Source organism: Athene cunicularia (assembly GCF_003259725.1).
Source record: "Athene cunicularia isolate RWA chromosome 12 unlocalized genomic scaffold, athCun1 chr12_part1, whole genome shotgun sequence".
In the NCBI taxonomy this organism is placed as follows: Eukaryota; Metazoa; Chordata; class Aves; order Strigiformes; family Strigidae; genus Athene; species Athene cunicularia.
This window is the reverse complement of record NW_020799116.1, coordinates 11,939,841-11,953,687: the sequence shown is the minus strand read 5'-3', so window position 1 is coordinate 11,953,687 and position 13,847 is coordinate 11,939,841. Positions and strand designations below refer to the sequence as shown.

The window sequence follows — 13,847 nt, the reverse complement described above, 5'->3', positions numbered from 1 at the left end:
AGCACCTCTAACTGTGTAATACTGGAAGTCTGGGGTGAAGCTTGGAGTCACACCTGAGATGTCTCGTACTAGCACAGGTCAGAGGCAACGGCAGCGCAGTACCTGGACTCGTGCCCCATGAAACACTGTCCTTCCCACCAAAATCCGACTCTCGCTCCCGGCATGCATCCTACCCATCAGCTAACTCCACGCCTGTCAGCAGCAGGGACACACTATGAGCAGAAAATGTCCACCGACAAACAAAAGGGTGAATACTCTGAACAGTCCTAGATGATAATTTTCTGATAAAGAGCTTTTCATTGAAGTTGAAACCAGTGATGGGAGACTAGTGAAATTTTTCTTAGGAAACTCAGACCCTGGCCAGACCTTCTGCTCCAGCCTGGAGCGGGGACCCCAGCACACGGCAGGATGATGATGACAGCACTGACCTGCAGCGCATCAGGGACCTGAGCGTCCCACCCAGAGGCCAAATTAAAAACAAGCCAAAAAAGTTACAACTCTAGTTGGTTCTTGCAGGAAATTCTGCTCCTTCCCTCCCCTAAAAGCCCTGCTGAACAGAAAAGACCCTCCAACAGAACCCTGGGTGACGTGTACACTTTTTGGTTTTGCTCTTGTGATAAATAGCCTGGATTTAAAATCCATTTCAACAGGCGAGGTCCCCAATATGATTCAGTTTTCAGAAGGAAGTTTACCCAGTGAATTCAGCTGATCAACACCAAAATTAACAAGTTCTACAGAAAGGAATTTATAGCATATTTCATTATCTACTGAATAAAGAACAGTAACATTTTAAGTATTTTAAGTAGTTGAATTTTGTTCCAAATAAAAGGCTGGCTTGGGAGAGAATGCAGGAAACAGAGTACAGAAAGGAAAATATTTTTTTTTTTGCCTGGTATTTCAGTAAAATAAGGTGCCAGTCAATCACTTTCTCAGTATTATACATTTATGCAAAAAGAAACTCAAATTTAGTGCCCACACGTGGGTTTTTTTGAGCTGGATGAGGAAGTTGCAGCAGCAGAGACAGCTCAGCTCCCTCCCTCCACCCCGTGCACCGGTGCCTGAACCAGACACACCACTTTTAAAAGTCCTTAGAAAGCTTAATTTCAGTTAAACTGAAAGTTCTCACTCAAATATGGCTTTTCCGCCTGTAAAACGGCTACACACGGCATAAACACAGCCTGGGCTGTCCCACTGCCAACTGAACGCACGTTTTTAATGGTAGGAAGATTTTCACACAGAAATAGCTTCACAAGTCAGTAATTTCCATAGGGTTACACCACATCGCTTTCACAACACATCCAAAAATTGTACATGGCTTTATACACCGAACCTAGACTGAGAAGCAACAGGAAGGACAGCGCGATGCTTCGGTGAATTGCGTGCCTGTCACCTTTTTCGGTAAAGCCAGCAATCCAGTTTGTGCAGGAGGACCCAGCCCTCCGCAGTGCTGTCCGCACCCAGCTGTGCCGTGAGTAATGGCTCTCGCTCCTCAGCAAGTGGAGACACCGCATTCAGGGTCTTCTCTAACTGGCTTTTAGCAGGTTTCTTCCAACACGTGTGAATGCCATTAAAGCTCAGAATTCAGTTTTGCTGAAAGAGCCTGTTCACCAACAGTGCGGTAATCACAGCCAACTGCTACATGCTAAATGTTTCAATGGTGCTCCAAATCCACTCAGAGCTGGTTCTAAACTGCATGGGATCTACTATGGCACCAGATGATTGCAGGCTACCAGAAGTTATTACTGCTTTTGAACTAATACTTCAAGTAATGACATATGGACTTAAGTTATGGCAACTATTCCCAGCGCAGACACATGGCAGACTGGTAACTAATTCACTGACACAGGCATACATATTGGGAAGCTGAGTGCTGAAGAGACAACAGGACAGATCACAGGGCTACTCATAAAACAAACACCATCGAAACAACATTATAGAAAATAAATAAAATTAAAACCTCAGCATTATCCAATTCAATGGTGATCTGCCGGAAAAGAAAGAAGAGGAATAATTGAAAGCAAGCGTTAGTAAGATAAATGACAAATTAATTTCATGTTAGGATCTTATAAATCATTTAACACATTAATGCTGCAATCCAACATGGTGAGTATTTCACAGTTGGCATGAGTAACATTTGCAAGCGCCGGGATGCGGCGGGTTAGGGAACCGACACTGCTGGAAGCACTGAGCCAGGGAGCTTCGGAGGCAGGATGCACCCCGCTTTGTTCCTGTGCCAAGTGACAAACCACGCGGGCTGGCTGACCGAGATCCAAGAACTTCACCCTTGGGCATAAGAGTCATCACCAGCATGAGCTGTGAGCAGCAGTAGGCGTGCAGAGGCTGGATTTCCAGTTTGGGAAGAGAAATGGGAGTTTTAAAATGTAAGTCCTGCAGAACTGAGGCTAATCATCTGGTAGGCACCCAGGAAGACGTGTATGAATGACATGTTTCAGCAAAGTAAAAAACTTGGGTCTAGCCTACACTGTCAATGTAGTGAAGTTTTCTGCCTATTAAATATACCACAGTATGCTTCCCATCACGGAGCGAACCTGAGCGTGTGCCAAGACGAGGAGTCTTTAGCAATATGTAAAACTTCGAGCCTTCCCACAAGCTTCTGTACATCTGTGTTCTCACCACGGTTTTTGCATGCTGCAGAGGAATCCCAGCTGTTTAATGAAGGCCTTTGCTAATGGGAGCGGACAACGCTGCATTCTCATTACGCTTCCCACCTACAAAAGGGACAAGCGCACAGGCCAGGAGGGCGCGGCATTTTTATTATTTGTCCCGGAAGGTTAAGCGTGAGAGGAGGAGTACTATCTTTCTATAAATCAGATTGTTCCAGCGAGCACCACATGGTATTACAGAAAAAAAAAAAAAAAATTCACCCACTATGCCAAAACTTCCATGGTGCTCTGCTGCTGAACACTACTTCAAAGTGACTGCTGTCAATTCTGTGAACATCTGACCTACACACAATATTACTGGTCAAAAAAAAAAAATCAATATGCTGGTCACAAGAATAAGTTTTGCCATCTTCATGTACGTAGGGATTCCTGTATTTAGAATGGGCCCTTAAGGTGTTTTTCCTTTTTTTTTTTAATTACTCCAGGACGATTTTAAAAACAAAAGGTATTGCCTTTCAAGTGGTGACTAAATACAGTTACATGAGTCACAAGGGAGAATAAATACGATTGCACTTCTCACAGCCAGACAGTAAAAGCTGTTCTACTACTACTAGCAGTCTATCTGTAAGCAATCAGCTGCTTTTTCATATTCGGAAATCCACTTCACAGGCAAGCATATTCTTATCTTGCATTATGTAACTGATCTACTGTTTCAGAAATTAATGCATTTTCTACACACTTTGAAGATTTTGAGAGTCTTGGAGGATTCTCAATGGTCTGAATGGTGCAAGTTATGTTAACTCTATCTTCTAGAAATACTGCTCCACCTGAGGTGGCCAAATAAAGTTGAAGGAACTGCAGTACATTAATTTCCATTTAGAAAAATCCAAGTGGCATATTGCATTTGAAAGAGAAAAAACCTCAAAGCTCTCACTTGAGTTTTGTTAGTGTATAGTACATATAGTATATATCATCCACCTTTTCTCTGTTACTGAAGGTGACCTTGGACAGTCTCTCTTGGCTGTTTTTAACAGGATAACGTACACTGATGTGCTAATGAAGTGTAAAACTAAACCTATGATTACACTTAATCTTTTCCATCCCTGGCGCTGGGCAACAGGAAATCTCAGCACTCTACTCTGGCTGAGGAGGATGACCGAGCCCAACTCCCCTACTGCAGGAACAGACTAAATTCTGTAGGCTACAGCCAGTCCCATTCCAGACCAGACTCACACTGTATCAGAGACATCTTAGTAAAGGACCTGAAGGAGAGGGCAGGAGGTCCTCGCCGGGCTTCATCTTGTGCTGTCAGGACCCAGCACATGATACTGCCACTTCAGCAGAAGAGAAACATCTGCTGAAAGTGAAGTTGAAACCCACAGTTGCTGCCCCTTCCTACCTACCCTGCTGCCCTTCTCTTCCCACATATATATGCCTTTTGCTTGCAGTTGACTAGGGCATTCCCCCAAATTCAATGAGCTTATTTGAAACTACTGCTACTGCAAAGTAAAAAAAAAAAATCCCCAGGTAGGACCACAGGTGTGGAACAAAGCAGCAGCAGGAGCCAGGAGGTGGGCTGGCCCTGAGAGCCAAGAGGCAGCAGCAGCACAAGGGCTGAGCATCCCCTGACTGGGCAGGGAGCACAGCACCAGCCATCCCTACCCTTCGGGCATTTTCCTAGGAGCCTCCTGCCCCTCGCTGGCACTGCTGAGTGCTCAGCTGGGTGTGCTCGGGTACCAGCCCACACGCGTGCCTCTGCACACCCACGTGCACAGCTGCCTGGCTCCTTTGGCTCTCCCTCTGCCTGGTCCCTGTGCTCCAGCATTCCCAGGCTGGACTGGCAGCAGGGCACGACACTGCTCCTTCATCCTCCTTGTTTCCAGCTGGGCAAGCCAAAAGCAGAGGTCCTGTGCCACATCCCAGCTGGCCAGGCAGGTTCCTCTGCCTTCAAAGCATCTGCCTCCCTTGCGGCTGCAGCTATAGCTACCACTATAAAAAATTATTACTATTATGTAACTGCCTGACCTCTAAAGTTTCTGCTGTTTTGTGCTGTGAATCTAGCACTATGCAACAACTTTAAACCCTACTACAAGCGGGAATGGGACATGAAACACCATCTGCTCCCGGTTGCAGCAAGCACCCTTCCACACTGGTGCTTCCCCCAGTCCCAACCAGTTCTCAGCTGCTCATGAACACACTCACTGGAAGGGCATGCTGCTCTGCACAGCCACGTGTGGCATAGCAATGGCTGAGGCTGCTCAGAAATGCATGAAATACCTTAGAGCAGGATTTGGAGACTGACTGTAGGAATGTCTAGATACACAAACATACAGGCATATACACACGCTCCTAATGCAAAGAGAGAATAGGCCCGTACCTACAGAAAAACCTTCTCAACAAGACAAAGGAGCTGTATGTAGGAAAGGGAAAGAAAAAAACCATGGGTGGGTGTACAGACAGTTTCCATCTGTAATTCACAACAAGATGATGACTCAGATGTATATAAACTACAAATTATCCTCTTGCTGCACTGTTATGTGACCTGATGAAGAGTAACCTAGATCCAGAGAGCAGATAAAGAGATTAAATCTTTCAAAAAAAGGTATTTTTAAAGTGCCAGCAATGGCAGGAATTAAACTTAAGCTTGCAAGTCTAAAGTTAAAAAGCAACAGAAACAGGTTTACCTTTCAAATTATATTTGAAGTTATTAGTTGACATTATTTCCTGATTCACTACAGAAGTCCTTACATATACAAAACACAGCTTGAAACAGCAAGAATTTTATTTTCTTTTACTGAACAATAAAGACAGCATTTAACACAGAATGATGAACTGTAAATTACGTTACCTTTTCTCCATAGCCTCTATCTTTGGTCATCATTTCCCTGAGCGTCTGTAATACTTTAATACATAGTTTCTCCTCATTCTCCTCTAGCAGCTGTTTAGTATGCTTTATTAACCTGAAAATAACCAATCAATCACAGCGCATTTTAGTACTGATATTCTAAAAATGGGATAAGATATATGTGGCTATCTTAATTGGTTTAAGCTGCAAACAAGTTTTATTATCATAATATTACACAACCATCTTGAACATTCTCTCAGGAGCAACATTTAACTAGCTACCATGGGCTTCAGTGAAACTGTGGAGGAAACTGAATCCTCCCCTGACAGGGGAACAGCCAGACAAACCCCTCCAATTACAGGCAGAAAGGAGTCAGGGGAAGGGGCAGTGGGATTTAGGACTTGCTGATCCAGAGCACTTCACAGTAAGAAAGAAAACTATTCCACATGCTACTTTGTTAGAAAACAGTCCTGGATAGCGCAATTGGAAATTCATCTTACTGCAGAGTTGTTTACTACTCTGGTACCTAGTTTCCTTAAACTCTATAAAATCCACCCCTCCAGGAGGTGACCTAGAGAAGCCAGATTCTGCTGTAAATTGCCCTTTAAATGACCTTGTAATCTTTCCTTCTCCTTCCCTCCAAATTTGGACAGCATCTGCACTGGGTGGTGCACACAATAACAATCGACTCTGACATACTTGCCCAGCACTAAGTGCTACAAGATCAAGAACCTTGCAAATATTACTAGGGCTGAAGGCACAGATAGAATAACAGGGATCAGCGCTGTGTTCATCATCAGTTGTGAACTACTGTTCACAAGACTCGCATCCTGTAGCAAACACTGACGTTTTAAAGCATTAGCTGTGAGGGCCTATCCATCAGTCTTTCCCTACCCCTCAAGAGCTTTTATTTTCTTTCTCCAAGGACAAATTGTTTTTACCACATCATGAAATACTGTGCTTTACAAGTATTCCAAAGTATATCAGGTATTTACAAAGCCAGGCAAGAGGCACCATTCCACAGGGCATGGGAAAATTGGGAAAAAGCAAAACATAACAAAACTCCTCCCTACAAGCCAGACTTCAAGATAACTTACTTGCAAATGAAACCTCCGCTTTCACATTTCCTCCTGGCATCCGTGTTCTCTGGAAAGAGCAGTTCAGGCCTGTGAAGCACATCTACTAGTACTGACAACTCTGCCTGGACAAGAGGACGTAGGCGATCCTCTAAAGCTGATACTATGTCCTAGAATATAACCATATCAAGATTTTAAATAAACATTAGATACTTATGCATTTATAGGAAATCAATTTTACAAACTGCAAAAGTGGGACAGGACAGTTAGGTCAAACTAGATCAAGGATCTCAGAGTTTCGTCAAATAAGTTTTATTTAATACTCGTTTTTAAGAAGGAAACCCTCACTGCTGGGAGTCCCCCAGATTACTTAGTTCCCCTACCCTCCTCATCTTTGTAGGTCCTCTTATTGATTTAGGATAGAAAAACCCCACAGATTCATAGCTGCACTGAAACTCTGTGATAATGATCGGGCTTATTTATGTTTACATGAACAGACAGAAAAAGTAGCACTGTTAAAATTATGCAAAAATAAAATTATTCCCCTTTCTCTTGATGTTTAGAAAGCTGTAGTTACCTTAAAAATGAAACTACATTTATCTTAATACTTAAATAAGCAGAAAATACCGAGATACCTAGGGAGCCAGAGAGGAAGTTTAATCAAATTGAAATGGACAAACAGACAAGAATGGATTAAGAGAGAGAAGTTATTTCTATGAGAATGGGTTGGGCAGTGTTTTTACATTACGTAATGTAAGTTTACATAAAGTTAGTTAGAACTGTTTGCCAGAAAATACTTTTAGCCAGAGAATGAGTCTTTAAAGGATAAAGGCATCATAGAAGATGATGAATTTCTTTTGGTATATAAAAGACCTTACTGAATTGTCTACACATCTGATGAACACAGAATATGGCTATAAAATATAAATCCTTATTTCTAACATGATGCATTATGTTTAAATAGTCTTTTTAGAAAAAACAGTACAGGAATGCACACACTTTGATCCACCAGGGAATGACTGGGGCTGTAATTGGTTCACAAGGAACGGATACACCTCTATTTCAAGCTCTGCAGTGGTTTCCAGGCAGGGTTATGGCACCTTGCATTGTACTGAGAGTTTTGGTGCACAAAGAGCAAAGCACTGGAGGAGTCTGGAAGGCTGTGATGATGAAAAAGTTCTGTCTGAAATGTTATTAATGGTGGAATAAGAATACTTCAAGTATCAGTATCTCCTATACTGTATACTATATTCCATACCCATTAGCCATACACATTCAATTACTGTTCATGATAGAATGGTTTACATTTGATTTTACATACAGTATTACAGTATTATTATATTCAGCATCAGCTAACTTGATTACCATGTGGTATTTGGACTAGTTAATTCCCAAATGCCTTTCTACTTAGTAAATTCTTCCTTTTGTGTAGGCATGCAAGTAAGTGCTCTGCAAAGGAGGAAGGGGTGCTGTGTAGTCACCTGTAATCTTTCAATTATGTTTCGATAATCCCTGGAGGCAGCGAGCACTGAATCTCTGCGGGCAGCATTCCTTGCAGTCATTCGCCAGTTCATTGCAGTCTTCTGTACAAGGTTATGAGATTTCAGGAAGAGATTGTTGACCTGACTGTCCAAGTCTACAGGAATTGCAATTGCTCGGCTTTTTGCTGCAACAAGCAAGAGTTAGTAAGATTTGACTCCTTCAGCCTCTGTGCTACAACCAGTGCAAGAAAGTGACAACGCCTCCCTGCAATTCCTTCGACCATCTCCTTCGTGTGCATTCTAAACAATGCAATGCCAGTGAGTAGTGGCTCCCCACGTTATGTTTAAAGGCTCTCTCACACCTCAGAGCTGTTTCTTGTCTTTAAAGTGTGGGAGTATGAATCTGTCCTTGCATACACACTCCCAACGTCTCATGCTAACACATGTGTGCACTCATCCAACAGGATTTGGCCTCACATCCAGTCAAGTTACTCTTTTTGCTACTAAAAGTGGAGCAAATTACTGGGAGGAGTGGCACAAAACTATTTCCCTATCAACAGGATAGCAGGTTTGAGGTTAAACAGAGAAAGCACTTCAGGTCACAGTGACAACACCTATTGTGCAATCATGACAATCTAACAACGTAACTCTGGCTTTGTACTGTGTCTTGGCTACAAGTTAATCTGTAAGTGGCACCTGCAGGAACTACACTTTCTTTTTGGAAGGATGATGTGTAAGCAACAAATACTGGATGACCGCATTTGCAGCGGTTAGTTCCGATTAAACCCATTTCTTACCTACATCTGAGAGGACCCGAATGCAGCTTTCCACTGACGCCTTCTGGCTTGGCATTAGCCAGTTGCAGTGGTACACTCTGAACACGCCTTGCAGCAACTGTACAAACACAGGCTGGCGAGTCTGGAACACAAGGTTGAAGAAAATCAAACTCATCACACCATACTGAGATGTATCAGCATCACCTTGAGTAATACCAGCTACCAGCTTAAGCCATGACTCTCTGCACACCAGTCATTCTTAACTGGTCTGCATCCACTTGTTAGGCAACCTCATGTTGTAGACAGCATATCTACCACAGAATCAGCAACTGGAAAGGGTGGGAACGAGCACTGGAAGGGAAACATTAAACAGACAGCTTCTAAAGCATAAAGTCTCAGTAATTGAAGCTTGACTAAGCAAAGGAAATTAGCACTCATCTTCATCTGTTTCATCAGTTATCAGCAAACCTGGTGTACAGAGATTCTTCCTTTAGCACTGACCAGTAGTTGACTCAATAGTCCACAGGTAAATTGTTCCTTGCTCTTGGCTAAATGACAGCACAGCTCCAGAGTTGAAAACTCATCATTTCATGCATTATTAGCTGGTATTTAATTTACCAAAGAAACCAGCTGTGTGTTTGTTATTTCCAACACAGGTAGTAGTTAGTGGTAAACACTACAGCTGCTATGGATCACACAGAATTAAGGTGTGGTTTTCAGTCTTAGATCACAAGGTGATCTTCCACTACAGACAGGTGAGCTACTCCAACACACACATGCACACGAGCTCTGTTCTTTCATCTTTGCAACATCCCTAAAGTAGTGACCAAAACTCCCTGTTTGGTGCTGTACAGTAATTACTTAGCAGAACAATTCATTTGTTTTACCTGTAGAGGAAAGAGTATTTTAAATATGTCAAATGAAGCTACACTGAGCGGGAATACCCGTGTCCCTGTGCCTACTAGCTGTGTAATATTTCTATCAGCTAAGTGAACTACACCACAGTGCAAAGCCCACAAAACTTAGGAACTAGGGTAAAAATACCTCTTTTATTCTGGTCAAGATTAATGCCTGTTTGTAAGAAAAAAGTGGAGTTAGATGAAAGTCAAATCTATTAGATAATTAAATCTATTAGATCAATTCATCAAGTAACACCATTATGAAATGTACAAATGGAGAATCAAAATTCAAGAAACAAAAATTACTAAGAGACAAATACCTATTATTCTCTCTAGAAATAAGCCAGACACCAAAACCATGGCAGACAATAGTATTCTCCAAGGGCACTGAAAACAGCTGCACTTCTGGATTTAAGCCACCCACATACTCCTTTCCGTCCCTGTTTAAAAACTTTTCAGTCTTAAAAAAAGCTTCAAAGACATTTTGTTCGCTTAAACTAGGTCAATAAATCAAGTAAGAAATTTACTTCATGTTCCACATGCTTCCAACTACACTTGTGAAGATAATCCTTGGTCAGGAGCACCCTTAGGAGGCAAACAGGCTAAACAGTACTTGTTAAAGAGGAAAAGCTTTGGACAGCTATCCTTTGAAAAGACGTATTTATGTTCTCCTAATTTTATATTATTTGAACTGCATGACAGATGTACAAGATGTTCCTTGAACAAGCAAGGCTGGTCCTGACTCAAAGGAGGTACAATTTTAGTCAAACAAGCCATAACATGAAAGAGCACGAGACAAGAAGAGGCTGGCACGGGGAGAAACAAGATGACAAGGTGCAGCAGAAAGGATGGGGAGTGACTGAATCCAAGGTCAGTGTAAAGGAGAGCGGCAGCTGTCACTCACCAACAGAGACAGCTGCACCAGGTTGGGCAGCAGTGGGCACAGACTGCCCTGTAGTATCTCAGACAGGAGAGAAACCCCTACCCAGTGGAGGGGTGTATGTCAGCTAGATGGTCCAATGGGCTGTACTCCTCAGATGGGAGTCCCTGCTTATCAGCAGGAGTCTTGACAGGCAGAAAAAGGGAGAAAAACAGAGCTTTTAACTTAGAGATGTAGGGGAAAGATGAGTCTAGGATAAGACAGAAAAGACAGAGTTACTGAGATGGTAAAAGGGAGGTGAAATAAGTTACTTCATCCTGCTAGACAGAGGGAAGAGATTAAAAAAAAACAGAAGAAAAACTGCTGACATAAAATGACTAAAATACGACGGTAAGAAGTGTATTCAAATGCTGTACACTCAGAGATTACCATTAAAAGCACAACAGCCAGGGTGTACGGTATGGAGGGAACAGAGAAAGGTAGAGCCCTGGGGGACAAGACTAACTTCATCTCAGTTTCTCATTTCTTTTGATGAAGTTTTGATAAACTAGCACGGAGGCTGATACCACAATAGCAGCTGACATTTTAAAGTCACATGAGGAAGCAGATCCACTTCTGGACTGCTCAGACATGCTTGAGCTGAGACACAACCCTAATAAAGCTGCTGAGCCCAAACAGCTGTCACAGCTCTCTGCACCCTCACAGGCAGTTTAAGAGTATCTGAGCCCATCTCCAACAAAGCTCTGTTGCTTCCCGTGTGACTGTCTCCTTTGTCTGAAGGAGGGCTGTCGGCTTCAGAGAAGCAGAACTGTCTTGGATGCCAAACAGTTGGTCGATTGGGGTGGCCACTGGTCACCCAGACAGCGTTTGAGCACACATCCTGATGCAAGGAGGGCAGCGATAGAGGTGGTCAATGAGGCAAAAGCAGGAACTTTATTGCTCATACTGAGCAGAAAGAAGTCTTCACCTGATGCAGTTCTATGTACACGTCCCCGGGGCGCTGCAGCCACCCAGGCAGCACACCATGATCCAAAGGATTTGCATAAATCTTTGATGACAGACTGACATGTCAAAGCACCAGATGCCCTTTATGGCCACTTTTGGGAACCAGATGCCTCCTAACCTGCTGCCAGTTGCAGTCAATTACACACCCAGAGTTTGCACTGTGAACAACCGCCTTTGGCACCGGGAGGTTGCATCAAGTTTCAACAACTACCATACTCAAACTTCTGACAGACCTGCCAGGCACCTGACCATTCCACCCACACTCCTCACGAAGTTATTTATGAATATAAGAACGATGTTATCTTTGTGCTGCAATACAAATATTAGGACAATGCCCTGACGCTGCTGTTCTGCAGTGGAGATCGACCTTCTGTTGCTTCACAAGTGTTCCAAGCTTCCCCACATTTCCCCAACTTTTCAAGATGACAAAAAAATCACTGAGCTTAATGAAACACACTAGAGCTTCGGGCAATCTTTTGGTTTTGGAATGGTTTTGGTTTTGTTTTCCTATAAAAACATGTTTTCTTTAAAGATCACCTTTGCACCCTCTGTAGTGCAACACTTTGGAAAGTGTGCCACCACAGCTTTATCTTCCCTCTTTGTGGCACTCTGGAGAACTCCTTGCTGCTGTGCTATTGTTTTACAACTGCTAGACAGCTGGCATGCCAAACTACCACCAAGCAAAATTGCTTGTTTGCTCTCCTGCACCTGCCTGCATCATCTTATTCAACTGTAGTCTGATCTATGGCTGCAAAGAGTATGACCAGAGCCCTTAGATGCAACCACAATACAAAACATATTTAAAAATTTCTTAATTTCCCTACTTGCAGTGTGATTTCTCACCCACAGCCTGATAATGGCACATAGAAACTCTCTCCAAAAGACCTGTGTGATCTCGGTGGTAGTACAGAGTTGAACCTACTAAGGAAGTAGTGTGACACTTCAGCCTCTCTAGAAAAACATTTCTACTCTGATCTATACATCCTCCCACTTCTACAGCAAAAGAAACATCCTGGTCACAAAGAACACATTTCTGCTCCCCCATTACAAATACATGTGTTATCTTTTTAACTGGTAAATAGAACCACAGTGGAATGAACATAATTGCACTTGCAGCATATTTTTACTTTTCTGTCTCTCATTTTCCTACCTGCAAAGTAGTGCTCTGATCAGAGAATGGGGAACTGAAGAAAGTGGTGACTATACTCATCACTATTTCTGTAACGTACTTCTCCAATATGGAGTCAGCATGCTTTCTGTCACTGGTGTTGTTACAAGCCTGCAAGACAATTCATTCTTAGGTCAGAAGCAGCTCGTCTAAGATCAGTAAGTGTTACAGACTGGAATTCTTGATTTTGCACTGTTCTTGTCACAGCAGTTCCCTGCCACAGTGATATTTATGACACTTGGATCTCCAGGTTTCCAGCACATATAAAAGCAGAAGCCCAACACCGTTACTGTTTTAATGTGTTGGCATATAGCATGTTTAGGAGGGAGGGAAAAAAACAGAGTGCCTTAGAGGAAAGAAAGTAGTAGGGTAGGGAGGACTGAGGTGTAATGCTTTCGTATGGGGAAATACTTGGAATCCCAGGCAAAAAGCCATATGGCCAAACAAATGCCAAGCTTGGAAAAAATTTGTCCTGACCTGCCAAAAATCGTTGACTATTGCTCGAGAAGGAGCACAATATCCTGGCCAGAATAAGCAAGCCAGGTGGCAGAACAGAAAAAGCATTAGACAAAAGAGCAGGGTGTGGGGCTTTTCTGAGGTTTGTTGGGGTTTTTTATTATTTTCCTTTTAAAAAGAAAAAATATGTTCCATGGAATATGACTAATGAAATCCACAGGCAAAAGGAAAAGATGGCACATATAAACTTGAAGGAACACAATATTCAGGGTACTTACTGCCTTGATGCTCTCTTATGCCTTATTCTTACTGCTCTATACTAAATAGGTTCATTTAAGTTTTTAATTCAGTTCCTAGATACAGGAATCATTACCCGACAGATGTCAACCAGAAAGTTCTCAAAGAGCTTCCACATATGATTACTGGTGTAAATCTCTTTCATTTCTACTTCTGTGTCCACATAGCAATGATTCAAGAAGTTGATGTATGCAATTTTGACCTAAAAGGAGAGGGGGAAAAAAAAAAGCATTAAAAACCAAAAACCTGAATGGCATTATGAATGAATGTATCACATTAAAACTGCTATACAAATCATTTGTAATTCTACTTCTTCCTTTTATTTAAGCACTGGTGAAAT

General features: G+C 42.5%; 1 protein-coding gene across 12 annotated transcripts in view; it reads right to left on the bottom strand.

Moving 5' to 3' along the window:
- Nucleotides 1-13,847, bottom strand: part of ITPR1 (inositol 1,4,5-trisphosphate receptor type 1) — a 182,818-nt gene that overhangs the window by 77,295 nt on the left and 91,676 nt on the right. For 6 of the 12 annotated variants that reach the window (XM_026857342.1, XM_026857345.1, XM_026857344.1 and 3 more), the window contains 8 exons: nucleotides 13,584-13,709; nucleotides 12,737-12,865; nucleotides 9,847-9,873; nucleotides 8,824-8,944; nucleotides 8,027-8,211; nucleotides 6,567-6,715; nucleotides 5,473-5,584; nucleotides 1,958-1,984 (listed from right to left, as the gene is read on the bottom strand). In XM_026857342.1, coding sequence (XP_026713143.1) covers nucleotides 1,958-1,984; nucleotides 5,473-5,584; nucleotides 6,567-6,715; nucleotides 8,027-8,211; nucleotides 8,824-8,944; nucleotides 9,847-9,873; nucleotides 12,737-12,865; nucleotides 13,584-13,709 — 876 coding nt within the window. The remainder of the gene's footprint in view (nucleotides 1-1,957; nucleotides 1,985-5,472; nucleotides 5,585-6,566; nucleotides 6,716-8,026; nucleotides 8,212-8,823; nucleotides 8,945-9,846; nucleotides 9,874-12,736; nucleotides 12,866-13,583; nucleotides 13,710-13,847) is intronic. The other 6 variants (XM_026857340.1, XM_026857341.1, XM_026857349.1 and 3 more) reach the window with 3 other exon arrangements.